Below are 23,994 nucleotides of genomic sequence, written 5' to 3'. Positions count from 1 at the left end.
TGAAACAGGGGGAGCGGGCACGGTTGGTATGGAATGTAGACAACATTTCCACTCCCACTTGCTTCTTTGTCCAGTGAGCTCAGATAGGGCACAATGAGCATAACTCTGTGTGGCCCTGGGTATATAATAACAATATTATAATATAATATTAAACTATATTATGAGCTACAATAGAGTTCAAGCTGAAATGATGCAGAGGATAGCAAAGAGATTGAGGGAATCCCCGGGAAGGGAACAAGGCACACACTCTGGGCAGAGGAAAGAATGGCCCACATGATAAAGGAAAGAAAAGGAACCAGGAAAAAAGCAAGGAGAGATGAGGAAGACAGAAAACGGGGGAGATGAGAGACAGGAGCGGGCAGAGGGAGATGAGAGGAGATGGTGTGGAGGCAGGAAGGAGGGGCGGGCTCACAGGCACTCACATGGGGGTACAGCGGGAAGTGGAGGTTCCTCCTCAGCTGCTGGATGGAACTGCCACACCAGTCTTCAAACACATGTAGGTTGGCACGGCCCCGGAACTGTGCAGGCAGAGAAACAAGCGGGTGACAGTGAGCCCCCCAAACCTGCCCCGCAGCTTGAGGCGGCTGGGTGGAGACAAAGCCATAGGCCCTGCAGCCCCCCAGCTCAGTGCTCCTCACTGGCAAAGTTCCCGGCCCACTTCAGGTCCATTCCCAGCCTTGGCACCTGCAGCTTCTTTCGGAAACCTCATCGCCATGGCCTGGCCATGAGACCTGGGTCTGTTTTTCTGGCCATGCACGCGTGCACACACACACTCCCACACTCCCAGCTCTTTCCACGCAGGAAGGGGGCTGGTTTGCAATTCCCAGGCAAGGGGGAGTAACAGCCATGACAGGATGACAGAGATGACAGAGGGAACTGGAAGGAGACGCCAAGCTGGGGTTTCAGCTAAAGACTTGCTCTCCTCCCCTCCACTTCCCCTAAGGCCTAATAAGAGGAAAGCTCCACAGCTGTCTGCTGGTGAAACATTATCTACCCAGTGGTCTCCATGCTTGGGGCTCCTCTTGTGGGGAAGCAGCTGGGAAAGCTGCAGGAGGTCTCTGGGGGCCCCTCCAGCAGACCGACCCCCTACTGCTCTCAGGAGCTCAAAGTCTCACTCAGCCCAGGCCTCGCCTGGATAACGACTCAGGTGCCTGGGCCTTCAGGGCAGCCCTGGGAAGGCAAGAGCAAGAGGGTGTATTATTCTCTCTCTCCTCCTTGGCAGTGGTATTGGTGGGGCAAAGGGCTAGGCACGGAGGCCTGGAACAGAGGGCCCCCTTCAGAATAAAGGACGAAGGCAGCAGCAAGCACTGAGTGGGTGGAGGCCTGGAGCTTGAGGAGGGAGGGTAAGCATGGGGATACGGTCCCAATTTATCCTGACAAAGAGTTTCAGATTACCGGGTCTTGGTTCTTTTCTCCTCCCCTCCCCCAGAGCTTAATATCCAGGTTGTGGGAGGTAGGACCTCAATTACTCCACACAAATAGGCCCTGCCCTCCCCTCCCCATTGTGGTCCATCAGATATCAAAATCTGAGCTGCCATTAGGAAAACACAGGAGGAAAGACCCCCCAACTGGAAGCTCAGATAGAAGGAAGTGACATAAGGTTTCCAGCAAGAGATCTGGAGGGAGGTACGGTGAGGGGAGAGCACACGGGGTTGGGGGAGAATGCCTCAACAGGAATGCCAAAAGTCTGAGTGGGGTGGGTGGGGTGGGCACAGGCACCAGCTCTGGGGAAACACTCCCCCACGGCTGGATCCTGAAAAGAGCCAGGAGAGCCTTTACTCCCCATCCCTTCTCAAGTAGGCCTTTCCAGGGTATTCTGGCCTGGTCAAGGCTAGGAATGTAGGGCCTTGGGAAGCAGCCATCACTCCCAAGAATATGAGTGGGGGACTGGGATGGGTGGGAGAGAGAATGTGGGCTGGTAGTTGGGGGGCGGGCTAAGGCTTCTTGGAAGGAAAGAATGGGTACATTGTACTACTTCTGGAAAAATTCCTTAAGTCCTGTTTATAAGACTTAGTTGTCTCCTGCCAATGGCCTCCACTGCCCCTTCCTGGGACTTTCAGGGCAGTGTGCTCAGATGTACAACAAATGCAGAGGGAGGGCATGCCACCGGAGAAGCCTGTTGTGTTCAGCTAGGAGGCCAGAGGCCACAGCGGTTTGGGCAGGGAAAGGAGGGAAGGAGGGAGGCGCAGGGCTGGCTGCTGCCCACCTCCCTCTCATGGCCTTGCAGGAGAGGCTGCAGGAGACGACAGGTGGGGGAGTGCAGGAAGAGGACTACCCATCACCTTGGAGGCCGCCGAGGCCTCACTCAGCATGAAGCTAGCCCTTATCCACTTCATCCACCCTCACACTGTTGGTGGGAGGGTCTCTCAGCAACCAGTGGCGCCATCTTTCTCCCCAGGCCCAGAATGGCAACCCACCAGGACTTGTGTCCCTCCAAGTTTTGGATACCTTGTATCTGGCAGAGATGTAAACACCATTTGCCCACTTTCCATTGTCCAGCAGCAGGGCACTAGTAACTCCCATTGCCAGACCACATTCATGGCCAAAGACGGGTTTGGAACTTACAAGTGGTGGAGAAAATAGCTGTTAGAACCCTCTCATTTTAGAAGTGAGAGTATTGAGGACCAAAGAGGCAAATGGTCTCAAGGACCCACAGCAATGAACCCTGTAGAAGTGGGGAGGGTGCCTTGGAGTATGGGTGCAGGAGGGTGAGGCGAGCCTGGTGGGTCCTTCCACAGGAACGTCCATGACGCTGCCTCTGCCAGGCCTCCCTGGGCTTGTCAGGCCTGCAGCCGAGACTCCAACTGGATTGAAGTGTCTCCCCCTCCACTAGCTCTTCTGCCTGAAGAGCTGCTTTTCTAAAGCACAGATCTGATCATATCACTCTGCTGCTCAGGAGATTCCCAGAAGATTTCAGAACAAAACCTCACCCTGGCACGACTGTCTTACCTTCCCAGCCTCACCTCACACCACTCCCTGTCACACAACTATACTCCACCCACAGCAAACTCCTTCACCTCTCCGTGCCGTATAAATACTATTTCCTTCTTGAAGGGCCCTTTCCTCTCCTCCCCACTTGGCAAACTCCGGCTCGTCCTTCAAGGCTCTTCTCAAGTCTTTCTCTCTGAGGCCTTCTCCCTCCTCAGTGTTCCCTGCATATCTTAATTATTTGAATGAACAAAAGCTTGGAGAAGCTAGGCCCAGAATCATACATCCCTTCATTTATTCTGTAAGCACTGAGTGACTGCTTTGTACCAGCTAAGGATGAAAAGAGAGGTGGTGCTTAAAGGAGAGAGACAGGTAAACAGTGTTACCCATGCCAGGGGCTACTGCAGAGGGCGGGAAGGCAGGAGGTGGAGCCGTCAGCTCTACCTCCAGGAGAAGTCTGAAGCCTCACTTTCCGATGCTCCGCGGAGCCATGCTGCTGCTCTATCAGATTCACAACAACTCACACAACACCACAGATGGCTGCTGGCTCCCCTCATGGGGCAGTTAGGCCTTGCCTGGGAAATGCACAGAAGGCTGAACACAGCAGGACCACAATGAGGTCACTCGTCCCTATATACCAGAACCCTGTTCAGAGTTCCTAGATACTCGAGCCACTCTTGTTTTCTTTTCCCCCCTTCTTCAGCCTCCGCCCACCCCCTCCAGTTCAAGTGGTTGTTTCTCAGTCTAGCTGTGTCCCACAGCAGCACATAGCAGCCCACCGCAGCCCACGCCAACCTCTGGCTGCTCTGCCAGCTCCAGGGAGAGTCGTTGTTCACAATCTTAGCTGTAGAGGGTGCAGCTCACTGGCCCATGTGGGAATCAAACAGGCAAACTCCGTATTAGGAGCACAGCGCTCCAACCACCTGAGCCACCAGGCCAGCCCTCAAGCCACTCTTGATTCCTTGTTCATATCTGTCCTCCAAGGGAGCTCTGCCTTGGAATCTGGAGCTCCAGACTACAGGAAGATAAGAAGCAGCTCTGGATTTGAGGAAAGGGCCAAAGGCCCATTGGGTAAAATCCTAAAGGATGAAATTCCCCACCTAAACAGATGGTTTGTAAATGAACAGCGATGCCACTTCTATCTCACCAAGGTGACAAAAGTATCAGATGGTGTTTCTGGGTTCTGAACAAGTCTGATCCACACAAAAACTTGTACACAAATATTTACAGTGACATTATTCATGATACCCAAAAAGCAGAAACCCAAATATCCATCTATCGAGGTATGGATAAATAAAACGGGGTACATCCACACACTAGAATATTATTCAGCACTAAAAGAAATGGAAGCACTGACACATGCTACAACATGGATGAGCCTTGAAAATGTTATGCTAAGTGAAAGAAGCCAGACACAAATGGTCACATAGTGTATGATTCCACTTATATGAAATATTCAGAACAGGCAAACCTAGAGAGACAAAGTACATTAGTGCTTTTAAATGGGTGAATTATATGGTATATGAATTATATCTCAATAAAGCTGTAACAAAAAGGGGGGAAGCCTGAGAAGGAGTACGCATCCCAGCCCTCTCCTCGCGAGACACCACCCTTCCCAAAGGGTGGGCTTCCCAAAGCCCATATCACATGACCCATGAAAACTCTGACTTGCTTTGATCTGGTTTTGTTTCTTTCTTATACCTTTCGGTTTTCTGCGGGGAGCATATTGAATAGCAAAGAGTGTTTTGGTCATTGGACCTATATATTGACTGGTAAATGAATAACTTGGCATTGGGATTTGTACATTAGTGGGGTTTGCTAATTAGTGTCTTATGATTTGGGTTGATAATGAACAGTTTTTAAGGGCAGTTACCCCATGAAGCCCAGCTCCCCCAGCCATCTCTCTCTGACACTCCAAGTAGAATGCCTAAGATTCTTTTGCTTCCCAGGGTGACTTCTGGCCTCAGAGATGATGAGCTGCTGGCCAAAGGCTGGGGCAGGAAGACAGTCAAAGAAGAGACCATGATCAGCCTTTTTATGTTCTGTGCTTGCTCACCTACAGAGCAGAGCGGTGTCTACCTTCAGTGAGTCAGTTAACTCCTCATTCCCTGAAAAGTGGGGATAACAGCACAACCTGATAGCCATTGGCAGCTAGTACATGTTCAATAAATGATGTATCATTAACCTGAGCATTCTTTGCCCAAACTATATGTCAGAAGGCAGGAGACAGGTACGGAGATAGGAAAAGGGAGGTCCTCTTGGGCTAGAAGACAGTTGGAACCACTGTTCAGCTGTGGGACTGTCTATGTTAGTTATTTAACCTTTCAGGGTCTTATTTATTTTCTTTGTTAGTAAAATAAGAGTGGTTCAGCGAGTCCCTGAAGATCCATGCAGACTGTAATGGGGATTTTGTAAGCCACTTTTCATATTGAAAAAAAACAGTCAGTGGAAATCAGGCATTTACCACGAAAAGGCCATACATACTTACTAAAAGATCAATTATTTCTATTAAAAAGTTAATCCTATGTTAATCTTATTATTTGTTCACTATTTTCATTTTAGATATATAGTTCCATCCTTAATTGGCCAAAAAAGTGGGGAAGTTATGATTAATAAATGCAGAATGTTATGTAGTTTTAATCTTTCAAAATAATTGCTTCATCAAGAAAAGTGATCCAAAAAGAAAAATGACCCGATCACCATATATTGCAAAAACATCTCCAAGTAACAAATAGTTTATATTGCTAGTTGATAAACTAATTTATAAACACTTTATGTAATTTATGAATTTATATTGCTAATTTATGAACAGAAAATGAAAATAACCCAATGAAAAACAGGCAAAAGATACAAATATGCAATCCAAAGAGAAGAAATACCGTGGTATATATAAGCATATGAAAAGATTAATTTAAAAAAATGATCCGAAATGTGCTCAAAGGAGAGAAGGTTGGATCACTGGACCCAATGGTCTGAAAGGCACCTTCTTTTCAAAATACCATTTCCAGGTGGGGTGGGGCCTAATTACCTGATGATGTCACCTAGTACTTTGTGCCAGTGTTGCAATCCATCCTCCCTCAGGGCTTTAAACAAAGGCAGTTTAACCTAATCCTAATGTCACATTTATCATGATGATGCCACCTCCCTCACTCCTGCCCACAATAAATGGGTGGATTGGAAATAAAATCACCCAGGCTAAAGGGATGAATCAGTGATAGGTATGGATAAAGCCAATGGGTACCACCCAGTCCAGAAAAGCAATCCACGTCCACAGGCCGCAGGACTAACAGACACTGGGTGGTGGACAAGTTGTAAAATACGAAGCCCAAATTCAAAATGTTCACCCCCGAAAAGTACTATGACGTCTTGGCAAAAGCATTCACTCAAGGTAATCGTGAGCGGGTTAATTCACCTCCCTAAGCCTCAGTTTCTTGATCAAATAAAAGGAATCAAATCCTATATAAATAAAAGATAGCATGGTGGGTATGACAAGTTTTATTCACACGTGTAACTGCTTCCTATAGAATTTTTCTAAAGCAGTTTTCCTCCAAATGTATGTTCCTTAAAACACTAGTTTCATAAACTGTTAATAGTGGTTTCATAGAAAAAAGCAATTCAGGAGGCAAATAACTTTGGTACATGCTGAGCTAAACCAAGTTAAACAGATTACTGCAGAACTTCTCAGAAACTTTCATGTGCTGATGTGTATTTCCAAGAATGCAGTATATAGCTTTTAAATCTTATTTAACAATGGACTCCTTTCTTCTTGGAATATCTTAGGGAACTTAATGGTTCAAGGAATACAGTTTGGAGAGCCTGTTTTTAAGATCGGGGATTGGCATGGACATGAATGTCATGTTCCCTGAGCCTTGTTTTTCTCACGTATAAAATGAGGATAGTGATACTATCCTACAGGGTCATAAAGCTCATATGGGATGATACACAAAGCCTGGCACATAGTAGGCCCATAGCAAATGTTAGTTCTCCTTTAAAGAAGAAAACTAATTTTCTTTTTTCAAATTGGGTAAAAAAATTTTATAATAACCACTGGAAGAAAATTTTCTGTGGTCTTTGGAATTATCTTCTCAAAGACCAAGGACAGCAGAAAGTCCCTTACCTCTGAAAGCCAGGGGACAGGCTTATTCCACTTCAGGTAGCTCCTGTTACTGCTCCCACCTCGCTCAGAGTCTTGGTCCTGGCAGAAGAGTGAAGAATGAACTTGGTGGGAATATTAGGGTGAGAATAGGACTTGGGTCCCTTGAAAGTCCCTCTGGGGAAATAGAGGGTCACGAGCCACGGCCCAGTCGCCAGGAAACATATCCACCTCAGGGGCACTCCATTTATCACTCATACTCTATCCCTCAGCAAAATACCACCTCACAGTTTCATTAATGCATACTCCTGCAGTTCTCTTACTTTCCTGCATTTTCTGTCTTCCCATTTGGAAAAGGCTTTTTTCTACTTAGATCACGCTGTCCTGAGGCCAAGGACCTTGCATCGCCTTCCTCTATACCCCCCCACCCAGGACTCTGCCCAGATTTGTCACTTATTTGCCCTACCAAGTGGGAGCCCCTTGGGGACACCCCTACGGTGCACGTCCACAGGTGCAGTCTGGTTCTTGTCCAGTCTTGGGGGTCCATATCTGTTCTGGGCTCAGAGAGGTTCAACCTCAGGGCTCCAGGCTGAATTGGATCCCAATTCCCCTGAGCACCAACCCCCAGCTGCTCCTGCCTCACTAGGGACCATTGGTCCAAGAAACACTATAGGGCAAACATCCCATTACCAGTCTGTCCCCCAGCTATTTTCAGGGAGGGGCTGTCTACTGCAGCATCTCTGACTCTCAGCGAGCATCTGGGATCATAACCAAAGTACCAGCCCAGTCTTCATGCTGGCAAGAGGCGGGACGGGATGGTGCTGCCCCAAGCCCGATGCTGCTGTTAGAGATGGAGGGTGCGCCTGGACTCAGACATGGGCACCTTAAGCAAGTGACGAAGGCTTTGAGGAGCGCAGGACGGACATCTCTCCCCACCCACCCGGGAAATAGTGATGCCAGGCTGTCATCCCAAGGACTCTTTCTCCTCTGCGTCTCTTACACAGAAAAGCGGAGCTTTCTCTTAAGGCTGTACGGACGGGCAGCTGAGGCCCGGCCACATACCTGAGGGCCCAGCCTCTGGGGACGGTAGAACTGGAGATTTGGATCCACAGCTGGAATGTTTCTGCTGGCCAGAGCCTTGGCCAATTCTCTCCAGCTGCCATACCCTATGGAAAGGAAAGAAGAGAGGAGCAAGGTCAACATCACCTGAAGACCTCATAAATCTGTAACATTTGGGGGGAATAATAGAGGTCATCATCTTCCTTTCTGCTGTCCCGCACCCCTCTTCAGTGTGAGTGGTGGTGTTGGGAGATAGTTAGAACCTTGGCCAAAGTCAACTGGGCAGAGAGAGGAATGAGCTCATATCCCATTAGAATTTGCTGTTTTCAGAGAAGGAGCCAGTGAGTAACCCAGTACCGGCTGATTCTTCCCTAGTTCTCTTGAGACTAATTTCTCCCCGAAGTGGTTGTGGGAAAATGGATGTTAGTTAAAGGCAGTGGAACTAAGCTTTCCCCTGCACAAGTTCCCTTTCCTTCAAGCCCAGGGAGACCATGGGGTGTCTGGTTGAGGAGTCCTCCTGCTACCCAACATTAATCAGAGTTGCTGGATAGAAGCAGAGCTGGGGGAGGCAGGAAAAGGTGGACCTGGGACTTGGTGTGTGTCAAACAAATTTATAAACCCCTGGAGGTATAAGATTCAAGGCCTAGATATTCCTGGATTGGTCTGGAGGCTGTGTGACGACTGGTGTCTATAACTTGACGGCTCTGGAACTGGTTGGCTTATACACCGCTGTGAAGGATAAAAGTCAAACTATGAGGAAAGGAGTATGGGAAACTGTTGGGGTACACTCATTCACAGCCAAGCCAAGAGGTAAGGAGCTATGCGGAGTGTTAGGGTGGGGGGAAATCAGAGTACAGTGGTTGCACGGCTATTTGGGGGGAAAGGAGGGGAGAGCCTCCTACATGTCAATGGGACTGCTTGGGCATGACTGTTAGACTGTGTGGAACCAAACCACTTCAGCCATAAACTGGAATCACAGACTATCAGGAGCTGGAAGGGGCTTTCAAGATCATCTAGTCCTCACTTCAGATGAGAAAAATGGGAGCCTGGCTGGTCAAATGCCTTATCCAGGCTCATTTAGCAAGTTGTGACAAGGCTAAGACTAGAACCCAAGTGTTCAGACGGATTTCCACTGAGCTGCTGCTTTCCCTCCAACAGCTCCATCTTCACGCCCCTATAATCCCACAGTGGACACGGCACACCGGAGTCAGGCTGACGTCTCATCCCTGGGAGCTAACAGCTGGCTGAAAGCAAAATTGTCACAGGAACCTCTGTGCGAACACCAGCAGTCACAGACAGCCAACCAGACACAAAGGAAAGAGCACAGCTCACAAATATAGGCCCACAGAAAGTGGACCTCAACGTTTTGCATGAGTGTTCATATAACTGGCTCTAGGAGAGATTAGAATGGGGTGGGGGATGCTTTGCTTACTGTCTTAGCTTTGTGTGGCCTTTTAAAGTTTACCAAGCACCTTCCAGGAATCATCTCACATGAGCTTTACAAGAATCTACGAGATAGGCCAGGTCTGATTACCCCCATTTTACAGATGGGGAAAGAGAAGCCCAGAGTTTAAAGTCACAGAGTTTGTTGTTTCGAAGCCAGAATTAGAACAGCCAGGATTAGAACAGAGAGCCTCTCTGTCTCACAAGCCAGCATGTTCTCATTCCGCCTACATATGCCCCTGTGGGAACTTTTTGGCACAGACGTTGAGGAGTCCTGGGGGGCAGAGGCCTCAGCTGGGAACCCGTGCCTTTGGGTTTCTGCACAGACGTTAAACCTCTGCTCGTGTTATGTTTATAAGAACTTCTGTGGGTTTATCCCTCTGCCATCAAGGTCTCTCCTGTCTCCATGGCGGGCCAGCTGACAGTCAGAAGCAGGTCAGAACCGTTCATGCAGGGGGGTGCTCTGGGGAAGCAGGATTCTGGGGCCGGTGGAGAGAGGTGAGGATTTGAGAGTGAGGCAGAAAGAGAACAAATACTCCCAGCCCTATACACCCTGCATTTCGGGATGAGCTCAGGGCAAAGTGGTTTGTTCACCTGCGAATCCCAACTCAGCCACATCTAATGTTAAGAGCCCCATTCCTTCCCAAGCCCGAGGAGCTGCGGGCTAGTGGTTGGGGCCTCAGGTGCTCAGGTGACAAATAAGTCACACTGTGTGGGGGGGGGGAGGGGCAGAGCCCTGCCTTGCTTCTGCCTCTGAATGATTGGGCCATCTCTTACTTGACCTTATGCTTATGACTAAAAGCTGTCTACTTCTAGACAAAGTCGTGAGGAAAGAATACTAAAAGTGCTGTTTCCCCTGTCGTGGGAGCTACAGTGTCTCTTAGATGCACATTCCTTCTCATGACTAGTTTTCAATTCCAGCCAGATTCTTATGACTCTTGGAAATCACACCAAAGGTGAGACAACTTACCCTAAGGTTAATGAACTAGCCCTGTAGGTCTTCAGCATGCCTTGTCCTGGCATTTGCTCAGAAGTGACAGCGACTCTCTCTACACCTTAAGACAGGCTCCCCTGAGGCCTCAACCTCAGGCCCCGTCCGTGGCCTTCCTAGCCTAGTTTTTAGAAAGAATCCTGTTAAGTCTGTTTAGAAGAATCCCCCTACCCTTGATATCTCCTTTTAGTCATTTTCTACCCACCGACCCCCTCACTCTGCTGCTTGGCTGTAAATACCCAGCTGCCTTTGTTGTATTCAGAACTGAGCTCAGCTCTAGCCTGAAGTCTCTCCCATATTGTGACAGTACTGAACAAAATCTGTCTGTATCACCTTTAACTAGTGTCCAGCTCTATTTCTCTTTAAAAGAAAGGAAGAGGGGGTCTCAGAGAACAAGGACAAACCCACTGTGGGGGAAGGGAGATCAGCGAGGTTAAACCTAAGCATGCCCTGCCCCTGGGTCACGGGTGAGTCGGTCTGGCTTTGAAATACTGGATAGTCAACAGCTCGGCCCAGCCTTCAGTAATTTAAAGAGTAGGAAATTTGCTTTGCAACTTCACAATACAGTAGAAAGATAAGCAAGGTTTTGGAGTAAGAAAGGTCGAATTGTACACCTACCACTTAGAAACAGAGACTGCTTGAACAAGTAATTTAACCTCTTTGGCCTCCGTTTATTCATCCGGATGGTGGGGACAAAAACACCTGCCCCATAGTACCACTGTGAGGACTAAACTGTGTGTGTCAGACCTAGTGGGGTGTCCGACACACAGTGAATACTCAGGAAGCATTCCTTCCCCCTAACAATTCCTGACTTTGGGGTTTGGGAGTCTGTAGATGTGAGTGCTAGCCCCTTTAGAATTCTATAAACTGCAAATGGCCAGTAGCTCTCTCACTGTCTTCTTTCTGTGCTTATGGACCAGAGAAGCAAGTGTACTGTGGGCCAGCAGTGACTCAGTGGTGCCGGAGCAATAGATAACAGTTCCTGTGTTTCACGGGTACTGCTTTCTGTTCCTCCATCCACATCTATCCATCCCCCCACCACGCATGCGCACACACATTTACTATTCACTGAGCGCATGTGAGGAGTCAGACACTGTGCTAAGCATTTGGTGTTTCCTTTTCCCTCGTCTTTTCCTTTGTGTTAACCCTGCCAGTGGATACCCAGGCATTGCTTAGCCCCTGGGGGAACTTGGAGCTAAAGAATGAGCTGATTTAACTATTAACGTTTGTCACTTGCCCTCTAGTAAGTGAACTCCTCCTGCTCCTGGCCAGACCTCTCCTCCCAGAGTGCCAGCTGCCAGGGCCTGTTTCTCCTGCAACAGGTGTCACATTTGTGCCAGGAGACAGACACCCCGATCTCAGGTGACAGATAAAGCACCACCATGGGCCTCACACTCTGCCCTCACAAAGCTGGGCTATCATGTTCACCATCGGCGGGAACTTCGCCAACATCCCTTGTCTATGCAGTGTGGACTCTTCAAAGGCCTGGAGACATCCATTTTGGGTCTCTGGCGAAAATATGGCAGATGTAGATGTCCTGGGGTCTTTTTTCAAAGACTCTCATATGCATTATTTCACTGCCTCCTCACAACTGTCCTGTGAACTGTTGTCATCTCCATTTTAGAGATGAAGAAACAGAGGTGAAGTCATCAGCCCAAGGTCACAGAGTGAACGAGATAATCCATGTAAAGGACTTAGTGCCTGGAACATAAAAAGCACTTAACACATTGCAGTTTATTTTATTGTTAGTTGCAAGGTGACAGAGCCAAAACTCGCATTCCTTTCTCCTGCCCTCTGGTTTGATTCTCTAGCTGATATGTCATGTGATCAACATGGACCAGGAAGAAAGGGAGTCCCTCGCTGCTCAGGCAGATTTGGGATTTTGAAGGTACAGTCGACACGACTTGCTGATGCACTGGATATGGGGAGAGGAATGATGAATGGTTTGAAGATTCTGACTTGGCCAGTTGGAAGGCTGGAGTTGCCATTTACTAAGATGGGGAGCCCAGGCTGGGGTGTCAACAGGAGAGGTGGACCTGAGAATAATGGCTGAAAGAGAAGTGGAAGCACTGGGGGTGGGGGTATCCAGCAGGCAGAAGCAATGGAAATGGTATTTCTGAAACGCCATCTCCAGCCGTGGGGCAGGGCTCCTGAGCTAAAACACACTTTGCAAGAAGGGAAGGACTGACCCCTCCTGGGCCACGGGCACGTGGGGCTGAGGGAGAGCCCAGTAGGGCTGGCTCCACAGGCTCCACCGTGTGTCAAGGACTCAAAGATCCAGGGTAGACCATTTGCTAAGAAGCCCAGTGTCTGTACAGAGCAAAGGAGATGAAATCCAGAGCAGCTGAACAGAGACAGAGCCCTTGTCCCTTAGAGAACAGGAGGTTGGCTGGGGAACAGGAGGTAGTGACAACCAGGGCATCGTTCCACAAATGCCAGGAACCAGCGCTGAGTCCCAGGACGAAAAAAGCAGGAACTGTGACTCTGACCTTGGAGCACACTCAAGGGCCAGTCATGCATTGTCAGTGGAACAAAGCTGCTGTGGCTAGAAACCAGCAGGGCCTGGACCCCTCCAGGGACCTGACGTGGCATAGACAGCCAGGGATAAAGCCAGGGACAGTCACTTGGTTGGGAGTCTTTAAGACAAATCCAAAGCTCCAACAGCTACGCGGCTTAACCAGCAGCCCCTAACCCCCCAGGGAACTTGATGCAAGAGGAATTATTACTAATGTAACCTCAACAGTTAACAGTTATATGTCAGGCATATATACACTTATGTTTATATTAAATGAAATACAGATGATTGTATTTAATACTACAACCCTACAGGAAAACAAGGCTTCGAGGTTAAAATCTTGCTGAAAGTCACAAAGGTAGTACATGACAGAGGCTAGTATTTGAACCCAGGACAAAGGCCTGAGTCCTTAATTGCATTACTCTCCATCGAATATCCTTGAGAAGTTTTGTCCATCTCTACCATCACTGTCATTAATACTTGTGTCAGGTGCTTATTTAGTCACCAGTCTGTCCCTTCCCATCTTTCCCCAATCACCTCCCAATTCACCCACCCAACACCTGCCACACACACACACAAACACACACACACCCCAGATTACTCTACATCGGCCACTGATGTTCTCTGAAACGCAAGAGGAAGTGTGGAGACCCACATGTCTCAAAACAGCTAGAAAATTGGACATGAAAGCGTCTGGCATAGGCCTACCAGAAACCCTCTTTCTGGTTTTTCAGCCTCTTCCTTCTCAACCTGCAGATAAACAATCCAGCTCTGTGAGAGAGAGCAGGGGTTGGCCCGAAGAAGGATTATGTGTGGTTTGGGCAACTCCATCTCACTCGCCCTCATAGCACAGGTGTCAGGGGTGGGGTGGGTGGGGTGAGGAGAAGGAGAGCAGTGGGATTCCAAGGTCTCCATAGCTACTCTTTGATGAGCAGAAGACAGATATAGGTAGGGCCCTGATGAGCCTCTCCCCCAAAAAATCTGTCCCCCAAGCTGCTCCTGCTCAGAGCCAGGCTCAGGAACCAGAACAGCCAGCCGGCTAGCTCCCTGCCAAGCTAGCACCTGAGCTGCTGTAATGGTTGTGGCTGTGGGCAGGTCGAGACCTGCCAGTAAGACACAAGGAAGGGTACGTATGGCCCTGATGGGTGCCGCCTAAAGGAGACCCAAAAGAGGGCACCAGAGCTGTGCCGGGTATGTACTTGTGTTTCAGCCCTGCTATCAGTGTTTCCTGCTCACCCAACATACAGACTCAAGGATAAAACTTTAAGGTGGAGATAAGGAGAGGAGATAAGAGGGCTAATGGTCATTTGAGTCTGCTGCCGCTGCATTGGGAAGTAAGGTCTGTCTGTACACAGCCCAGCTCAGTGACTTTCCATTCGCCGGCCATGGATTTGATGAGTAGAGGCCCCAGAAGGTTTGGTGAGGCCCTGAGGATACTGTCATCATCACCATCATCGTTACAAATGCCAGACAAAAAACAAAAACAATCCCCACAACATGTAAGCCGCCATTTACTAGGCAGTGTTATGACAGAATAATTATAGCCACAAACAGTTCTAGCCGAGGGGAACTTTGACTGAAGACCCTTGATGAAATGGGATGGTTTCAGGCAAATCTAGAGGTAACAGAGTTCCAGATTTCTAAAACTGGCCCATGCCCACAGAAGAGGTGCTTTCATCATCTGGTCAAGCTACACAAGGACCACTTAGGAGTTTTTAGGGTCCTTCCAAACCCACTAGGCTCGTCTTTTCCAGTCTTCTTCTTAGATTGGGACAGACATGCTTCGGAAAGTGGAGGAAGATGTGGGAGGATCTTTTCCTTCCTGGAGTCTTTCAAAGAGGAATTTCATTGGTTGTCAAGAGTAAGGAATCAGCAGGTTGGGAAAGGTAAATAAATGAATCAACCACCAGGCACTTATTGAGCACTTGTAGAATTAGTACTGTGCTAACTGCTGTGATAGACAGAGGTGCCAACAGAGACGTTCAGCTCCATCCATCCCCAGGAGCAGTTAGTTAGGGTGGACGTTACGGCACACAAAAGGGCCAACATGTCTGTGGACTCCTATGTGCTGTGGCATTCACGCCCCTGCCCACCTGCAGGGACGCAGGCAGTTCCGCTCTATGTAACAGGCAGGTGCACATAAGACGCGGGACTAACTGGGTGCTAATGATGTGATGTTGCGAGATGATTTTCCAGACTTGCGGGGACCTCAGGCAAAATGCGCTGCAACATGTCCTGGGATAAGGGAACTGGTCTTCAGGGTCCCAGAGAGTTCGGGAGAAACAGCACAGGTGCAGGAAAGCCCTGATTCCTTCGGATGGCATTGGAGCAGTTTAGCAGAACCCATCAGTAAGACACACGTGAAGATGTGGCGTTGCCCATGGAAACTCTGAGGGTTTGGAGCCGTAGTGGGACAGCAGCCTAGAACCCCAAAGCCAATGCTCTGTCTTCCACCACTTTTCAGGTGGAAGGAGGGCGCAGGGGAGGCCCAGGGTCCCAGGAGCACCCTCTCCCAGCTACAGCAGGTGGCTACACCCCAACTTGTGGGAGAGGGTGGTTTCCAGTTATACTTCTTAGAGGACCATCAGGAACAGGTGAGGTTACAGAAAGAAACAGTAGGAACCAGAAGGAAGAAAACCGAAGATTCAAAAAAAGACCAGAGGAGGCAAAGGACAAAGTTTGGAGAATGTGGCTTTGAAAGAAACAAAAGAGAGCATCACCTAGCCAGTTAATGAGACCGAAGGGGAAAAGTGGGAAATATTTGATAACAACCATGTGAATTATGAAGACTGTGGGGTGACTACAGTAAAAAGCCAGAAGGGTCCTGGGCAGGGAACAACACTGTTTACAAAGCCCTCATCCATACATTAACTGCTTAACCCACTAACAGGTTAGTACCATGTGCATTTAACAGAGAGTAACCACAGCAGCTAACATGTGTATTTGCCTAGGCTGGTCAGCGTGCTAAGCACCTGACATGCATTGTCTCATTTAATCTTTTTTCTTTTAATAAATCTTATTGGGGAATATTGAGGGACAGTCTGTTTCCCCAGGGCCGATCAGCTCCAAGTCATTGTCCTTCATTCTCGTTGTGGAGGGCAAAGTTCAGTCCCAAGTCCAGTCGCCATTTTCAATCTTTAGTTGCAGGGGGCACAGCCCACCATCCCATGCGGGAATTGAACTGGCAACCTTGTTGTTGAGAGCTCGCGCTCTACCCAACTGAGCCATAGGGCCACCCCTGTCTCATTTAATCTTAATAACAATCCTTTTAGGTAGGTATTAATATTATTCCTATTTTACGGATGAGCAAACTGAGGCCCTGAGCAAGTAGGAGGGTACCTACCTGCCCAAGACCTCACAACCTCTAGGTAATAGAGCTGAAATTTTCAAGCACTTATCATTTGATTCGTTTTTGTTTTGTTTTTTAATTCTTAAGTATCTTACACAGACCCATTTGTTTGTTGAAAGAAAAAACAGTGGAATCCAAGGGAATCAGGAAGAACTAGGGGCCCTGAGGCTAGGAAAGTTTTCTAGGGCCACACAGGAACCAGGTTGAGCCAGAAGCCAGAAGCCATAGCCTCCCAGCCCTCTCTCCATCTGATATCTCCTCTTAAAACAACTCACTCTTTTAAGCACCTTATGGAGCCCCTTCTCTTTTCTGCATCAGGCTTGAAAACAAATAAGATCCATTTTCTGATCTGAAGGGCTGCCAGCTGCTAGATTTGTGAGGTCTGATGAAGGGGAGTTGCCAAAGCCAAGCTGAGGCTGTTGTAACCTGTTCTTGGGCAGGAGGCAATGAACAGGACAGGGAAGGCGTGCAGGACGGTAACTGCTCTCCAAGCCAGGAATGTGGGCTCTCTGCTTTCCTCCTTCCCACTAAATACCATTTTAACGGAACTTCCAGGGTTAGACCACATCAAGGGTCGAGGCCTGAGTTATACGTTAGGCCCCATCCCTGAGTCAGCCATCCCACCACAATCCATGCAATGTTTTTACATCAGAGCTCTTTCATATTCCTGGTCTCATTCTTATTTTTATCCCAACCTCATGAGTTATTTCCATTTTGCTGCTGGGAACACAGAGACCCACAGGAAGCCAGTGTTAAGGCCACACTGGTGTTCGGCACAAGGCTCAGGGCATCACGGCACAGGATTCACTGTGGCTGCTAGAGTTAAGTGGGCAACCAAGGGAGCATCTGGGGAGGCCTCTGACTGAGCCCAGTATGGGGGAAAAGCTAAAAATTAGCACTGCGCTGGCAGGAGCTAGGTCTCATTCTGAGTGTGTTCCCACTGTATAAATCAATTGAAAATTACCCATCTCAACACATCTCAGCTTCAGACACGGGTTCAATTACCTGGGCCTGCTTTTATATTCCCAAATTAGGCACTGGATGCATGTGGAATGAATGAGTCAATAAACGAGTGAATGACAAGGAGGGTTACATGAGAGGCCTGGCACGTTTCTCATCATAGAACTGATTAGGTGTCTTCTGGCCACAACTCTGGACTAGAGACTGAATGAACGACAGACACTGGCCCTAATATTCTGAAACGTCCCCACCAGACGAAGCCTATCTCAGCACCATGTGGCCCTCACAATGGCACAGACGTCACAGTCACAACCCAGGGCTGCCTCTCAGGAAGCTCTTTCTTTAGGGCACTCTTGCTTGTTCTATTTTTGTTTAATTTAATTTCTAGGTGTGTGTGTTAAAATATAATAAACATAAAATTTACCATCTTAACCATTTCTAAGTACACAGTTCAGTAGCTTAAGTACATTCACACAGTTGTGTAACCATCGCCGCTATCCATCTCCAGAACAAACTGAAACTCCACACCCATTAAATAGGAACTCCCCATGTCTCTCCCCCCCAAGACTTTGGCAACTGCCATTCTACTTTCTGTCTCTGTGTATCTGACTCTGCTAGCTACCTGAGATAAGCAGAATCCTACACTATCTAGCCTTTTGGGCCCGGCGTATTTCACAGTATAAAGTCCTTCTGGTTCATCCGTGTGGTAGCATGTGTCAGAACTTTTATCCTTTTCAAGGCTGAGCCACATTCCACGGGATGGGTAGGCCACACTTTGCTTCCCCGTTCACCCGTCGATGGACACAAGGGCTGTTTCCACCTTTTGGCTACTGTGAATAAGCTGCTGTGAACGTGGGTGCACAAGTCTGTGGAGTCCCTACGTTCCCTTTTTTTGATAAGGTACTCTCCTTTAAACTGCTAAACTTTGTCCATTTTTCCAGAGATAAAAGCAGGAGCTGGGAGGGGAGGAGGGGAGGAGGAGACAGGCGGCTGTCTTCATAGTAGAGACATGGTGGCAGGAAGTCTGAGGGACAGCAGGGGGCAGCGGGAGAAGGAGCAGTGCTGGGTGGGTGGGATCAGGGTGGAGCGATCCCAGCCAAGAAGGGAACTTCTGAGTGGGCCCAGGGGAAGGCTTTCCCCAGGGAGAGTGATGTCCTAGTGAACAAGCCTGTTTGGAAATTAGCCGTTTGCACATATGCCAGCTTCCGAGAGACGGTTCAGACGTGTGGGCCCCTGGAAACTGCGGCTCGGTGTGGATACCAGCCCACACACTATCAGTTCCCGTCCTTAAGGAGATAGGTACAAAAGCATAGAGAACGCATGTAGGGCCTTTTAGTGCAATCTGATACACGGCAACATCAACACGGGAGGGCAGGATCATCTCCCCTTACACAACAGACCACTAGGATGGTCTGCACTCCTCTGGTCGTTTGCACGTGCTGCTGCAAGTTGTGTGATGTGCGGAATGAGCACATATCTGTCAGTGAAGACTGGGAGCTAAAAACAAAAACTGGAAAAACAGGTCCTTGACTACAGTTTGCTGCAGTTAGAACCATGGGCGCCCCCTTCCTCCCTCCCTTCCTCCTTTTTTCCCTTTCTTCTTTCCTTCCTTTTTTCCTTCCTTCCTTCTTTCCTTCTTTCCTTCCTTTCTCTCACTCTCCTTCTTTCCCTCCCTCCCTTCCTTCCTTCCTTCTTTCTTCCCTGCCCCGTCCCTCTCTTCCTTTCTAACTTAGGCAAAAGATAATTGAGAAAAACTACAGCGCAGCTCACAGAATCAAAGCAAGAACCTTGCAGCCAGGCCCCAGAAAAGGCTGAGAACCAGGTCAGGAATTGGAATCTCAGCAGCCAGCCAATGACTCACCTCCGAACACCTCTGTGTGTCTCTGCTCAGAATGCAAATCCCCAGGAAAGACAGTCTGAGTGGCCTTAGCTTGGGTCATGGGTCCCCATGGTGGTGGAAGAGTGGGGCTTACTTCAGGAGTGCCAGTGAGATTCCTGCCGCTCCATCACAATGGGAGGGAGAGGTGGTTTTATCATGGGGACTTTCTGAGTCTTCTATGCAAAAATAGCTCAACTCTGAATAATTGACAGTTCTTCCTAAAACAAAAGTGGGACTTATCAGAGAGCCACTATAGTTTTAAAGAAAGGGCACATAAAATGTAGATATAGCTGAAAATGTTAAAGACACGGACACACGAAGTTAGTTCTATAATACTTAAGAGACTTTACAGACCATGTGGAGAAGGGAGAGCTGATTATTTAGAACACTCTTAGGAAAAGGGAGTTCCAGACTCATGCAGACAGACAATGCTCAAAACACATTTCTTAGGACCAATGAGGTGAATCAATCATCTGTCAGAGTATTTGAAAATGATACTCCATCAATTCATTTTAAGCTTGGTTTAAAAAAAATAAGTTAAGAACTGTTGTAGCCTAGTGAGCTTAGAACTCATCGTTGCAAACCCCCACATTGTGCATACTAGAAAACTGAAGGCTCAAAGATTGGGGTTACTGTCTGAGGTCACAAAGCAAGTCAGAGGCAGAGTCACCTCTCTTCTGGTTCAGGCTGCTGTTCAGATCACATAACTAATCTGCTCATGTGGGAGGCTGTCCCCGGGTTACCAGGAGTGCTCATGCAGCATTTTATAGTTTGGAATCCTAGGACTAAGCACAGTCCCTCTTGTGGAAACAGGGTCGGCGTCTAAAGAGACAGCCTACAGGGCAAGTTTCTCTGGGTATCTGAAAGCCTGCCAGTTTGGGCCCAGGTCAGTTCTTACTCTAGAATCTATTATTCCTTAAAGGAAGGATTCTGAGTTCTTGGGAAGCAGAGCTGTGTCACATACTCCTTTGCCCCCACCCCGCCCCGCTACCCTTAGCCACAGCTTTAATTATGGAAGGTATTCAATACATGACTATTTCATTGAAATACCACCTGTTATTGTTTTTACTACATTTTGGTCTCTAAGCACATTTATTAAAAAATTAATCTACATACATGGAAATATCCACAAGCACATTAAATACTCCTTTGCCATATTATCAATTAACATTCTACATGGAAGAAAAAACACCCTTTTCTCTGGGGTAATAACCACTTTTTAAGACACAAACAAATGCTAAGTATACTTGAGAATAGAGAGGAATTTAGACTCAGTGGGAAAGAAGCTAAGTTGGAGCACCAATAGCTGATACCATTTATGTTCGTTTTCTACCTTCACAAATAAGAACCTGCCCATTTGACTGCAGTGTGATTGTTAAAATATCTCCTTTGGGTCACAATACCACAGGGAAATCTCTGCCAGTCTATTCTTCCCTTCACAAATGCAGTGAAATGTTGTTGACTCCTAGGACGGCTGATGAAACTACTTGGTGTAGGTTTAAATCCCATATAGTCAAAACACAAGCTCTGTGTCTAGAGGGGAAAGTGCAATAAATAGAAATGTGAAATCTGATTAAGTTAACTGGTGATTTGACATGTCAGTGACCAAGTTTTCTGAACCCGAAATCAGGGTATGTGGGCTAACCAAGACAACAGAACGTCTGAAACGATTCATCTTTCCTGGAAACCCAGACCAAGTAGTCACATCATTTATGTGACACTAAGTGATCAGTTTCATAGATCTCTACTGTCCCTAGCCTCACCAAATTTGCTAAATTCGCTGGTGAAATGACCGGCCGGGCCTGATCTATGCAACTCTTATCTAGCACATATACCCCAGGATAGCCAGAACCACTCATATAGCTGGGTTAACAGAATGTTGGCTAAAGAGGCACAAATAGTTCCACAGGATAAAAGTTCACTCCAAGACCCTCTATCCCATGCCCAGTCCCCACCCTCCCCAACAATTTCTTCCACCACTCTCTTTCCCCTGAGCCAGCAGGCTGATCCAGGTCGACCACCATGCCTGACAGAAGTGACAGCTGGCACGAAGTGGGGACAGCACAGAATCATTGCTGGGTCAAATACAGTTTGAAATCCCCCCACACAGAGGACGTATGGAAGTGGTGAAAGGCCAAAAAATGAAAGTGACTAACTAACCTTTCAAAGCCAAGAAAATTTTCCAGGTAAACTTCCCTAGAATTATCACAAGAACTACTGAAAGTTGAGTGAGTAGCTCGACTCTATGCACTTTTTGCCAAGACTGAGCTAAGAAGCAACCTGAATTTGTACGCTTGATTTGGCTTAAAGGACCTCAGGGAACCAACAAATCCACAAGGTCTTGGGAAACAAAACAGAACTCAAGGACAGCTAAAGAGATGAGCCGATAAAAACTGCTTCCGAAATTGGACAAACTCCTCTAACCCTTGTCGAAAAACAGAGAAAGTAAAGACAGCATGCCTTGGAGAAGGAATCGGTGTACAAGAAAGCGCTACAGATGAAAAGCAGGAGGGAGACCTACTACCACTGTAGCGCACGTGCTGCTAACAGCTTAATATTTCAATCTTTCTGATCTGTGTAACTCTCGTTTTACCTGTGTGATACCTAAGTGGTTTCTGGAACTTTCTCCTACCTGGAGTACTTGAGAAGACAAGTGAGGCACAGAGAACTTAGATTATTTTTTGGCTTCCTAAGCATAAACTTTGATATTTAATGACCTGTGATAGCGGTCGGCATCCTAGTAATACATAAAACCTTTGGGACTCTATTAACTGTTTAGTATTCCCAGGTCTTAGGGGAATGTTTTCCATTTTTCAAAGAGCCTGTTGTGGCCAATTTGTAGAGTAAGATGCGAATACTCCCTGGAGTGGGCTGAGGCCCCAAGCTACGTTTCCCTGGAGTTCACTGCCATCCAAAACAGGTACAGGCCTCTCACAAAGACTGCACAGTTTGTTCTTTATTTTGAATTGGCTTCTTGGGTCAGTTTATTAGAGCTCTGATGGTTGCACTAAATGGTTCATAGTGGGAAGGAAGTTTTAAAAGAGAGACCTGTGAAATTAAAGAGAAAGTTGCATAAGCAGTCAATTAACTACATTTATTGAGTATCTAGTATGTACACATAGCTGCTTTGCCCGGCTCTGGGTGGGTGATCAATCAAATATTGTGTCAGAACCATCTTCCAACAAGAAATATCTGGAGGGCTGGCCCAGTGGCTCAGCTGGTTGGAGCGCCATGCTTCTAACGCCAACGTGGCCAGTTCAATTCCCACATGGGCCAGTGAGCTGCGCCCTCTACAACTAAGATTGTGAACAATGGTTCTCCCAGGAGCTGGGCTGCCATGAGCAGCCGAAGGTTGGCTGCCGCGGGCTACTGTGTGCTACTGTGTGCTGCCATGAGCAGCTGGTGGCCAGCGTAAGTGGCCGGCAGCTGGTGAGAGCTGCCGTGAGCTGCTGTGAGTGGCCGACCAGCGACCGACTGCCTCAGCTGGGGGTGGGGGGGAGCATAAGGCTCATAATACTAGATGGGCCAGGGAGCTGGGTCCTACACAACTAGACTGTGAAACAACAGCTTGAACCAGAGTGAGGGGAGGCGGGAAGGTGGAAGAAAGGAGGGGAAAAAATAAATATGTGGAACTGAATCAGCCCTGAGTCTTTCTACATATCTGTGAGACTTTCAGCAAGCTCCTTAACCTCTCAGCTGCCACCTGCCATCATTCAGTTGGAAACAGGAATTAGGCCCATGAATGAATTAAACTAACATCTGTGTCTTGCAGACCAGCAACAGACAGCTAGCTCCTTAGTATTCATTGTACTAGTTCTTTACACATGTACAGACATTTTATATTCGTTATTTCCAATGCATGATTACCCTGTGAGGTATTACTCTCCCCATTCTCCCAATAATAAAACAGGTTTAAAGAGTTTACAGGCTTTGCTCAAGATCCCATAAATGGCCAAACTGGGATTCAAACTGTTTGGTTCCAAAGTCCACAGTCTTCCCACTGCTGCCGAGTTAATCCTCATGGCAACCCTGTGAAGCCAATACTGCAGAGACCCATTTATGGTAAAGAAATGGAGGCTAAGGAACCAGCCCAGCGCAGGAGGGCAGGCGCAGTGGACAGTTCTGCCATCGCTGTTTGCATGGCTGGGCTGGATTTCCATCCTAGGTCTGTCTCGCATCCTGTGCTGTTTCCATGACACAACTCTGCTTCACGCATGCAGGCTGGGCTTGGTAACATGACATGGTACACAAAGAAGCACTAAATAAGGTCCTGGTATTCAGAGAAAGAGGATCCTGGTAGTCAGGAAAGCCCTCATAATGAAGCAGGTCTAGAGTAGGTATTTGGGAAGTAGGTGGAGTGGCTGGAAAAGAGATGGATGCTGTTAACAGTGACATCATTCAATCATTCAGCAAGTGCCTACCATCTGCTGGGCATAACAAATAAAACGTGTGGGGAGAAGACAGTTTTTATACACATGCACACATAATGTGTCACGTGGTAATAAGTGCTATTAAGAAAAATGATGCAGGGTAAGAGAGAGTGATGGGCTGGGTGTCTGGGAAGGGAAGTAAGTCACTGCCCCCAAGGAGACCTAGATTTTATAGGACAACCTGGATTGTTTTCATCTGCCCACTCCAAACTCTGTGCAGGCACCTGCCTTTGTTCCCTGACTGGAAGCCAGAAGCTTTTTTTCGAGAAAAAAAGGAGCATATGAACACGACCCTCCCCCACTATCACAGAGGACAGAGCTGTGGTCCCCGGTATTACCCTCTCGCC

At 47.8% G+C, this 23,994-nt stretch overlaps 1 protein-coding gene across 1 annotated transcript in view; it reads right to left on the bottom strand.

Annotated features, from left to right (window-relative positions):
- Positions 1 to 23,994, bottom strand: part of B4GALNT3 (beta-1,4-N-acetyl-galactosaminyltransferase 3) — a gene marked incomplete at its 5' end in the record, with an annotated part of 89,408 nt that overhangs the window by 17,217 nt on the left and 48,197 nt on the right. The window contains 3 exons of the mRNA XM_081058866.1: positions 423 to 518; positions 7,046 to 7,123; positions 8,084 to 8,187. Coding sequence (XP_080914992.1) covers positions 423 to 518; positions 7,046 to 7,123; positions 8,084 to 8,187 — 278 coding nt within the window. The remainder of the gene's footprint in view (positions 1 to 422; positions 519 to 7,045; positions 7,124 to 8,083; positions 8,188 to 23,994) is intronic.

This window comes from Rhinolophus hipposideros (genome assembly GCF_964194185.1).
Source record: "Rhinolophus hipposideros genome assembly, chromosome: 9".
Lineage (NCBI taxonomy): Eukaryota > Metazoa > Chordata > Mammalia > Chiroptera > Rhinolophidae > Rhinolophus > Rhinolophus hipposideros.
This window is presented reverse-complemented; position numbering and strand designations above follow the sequence as displayed.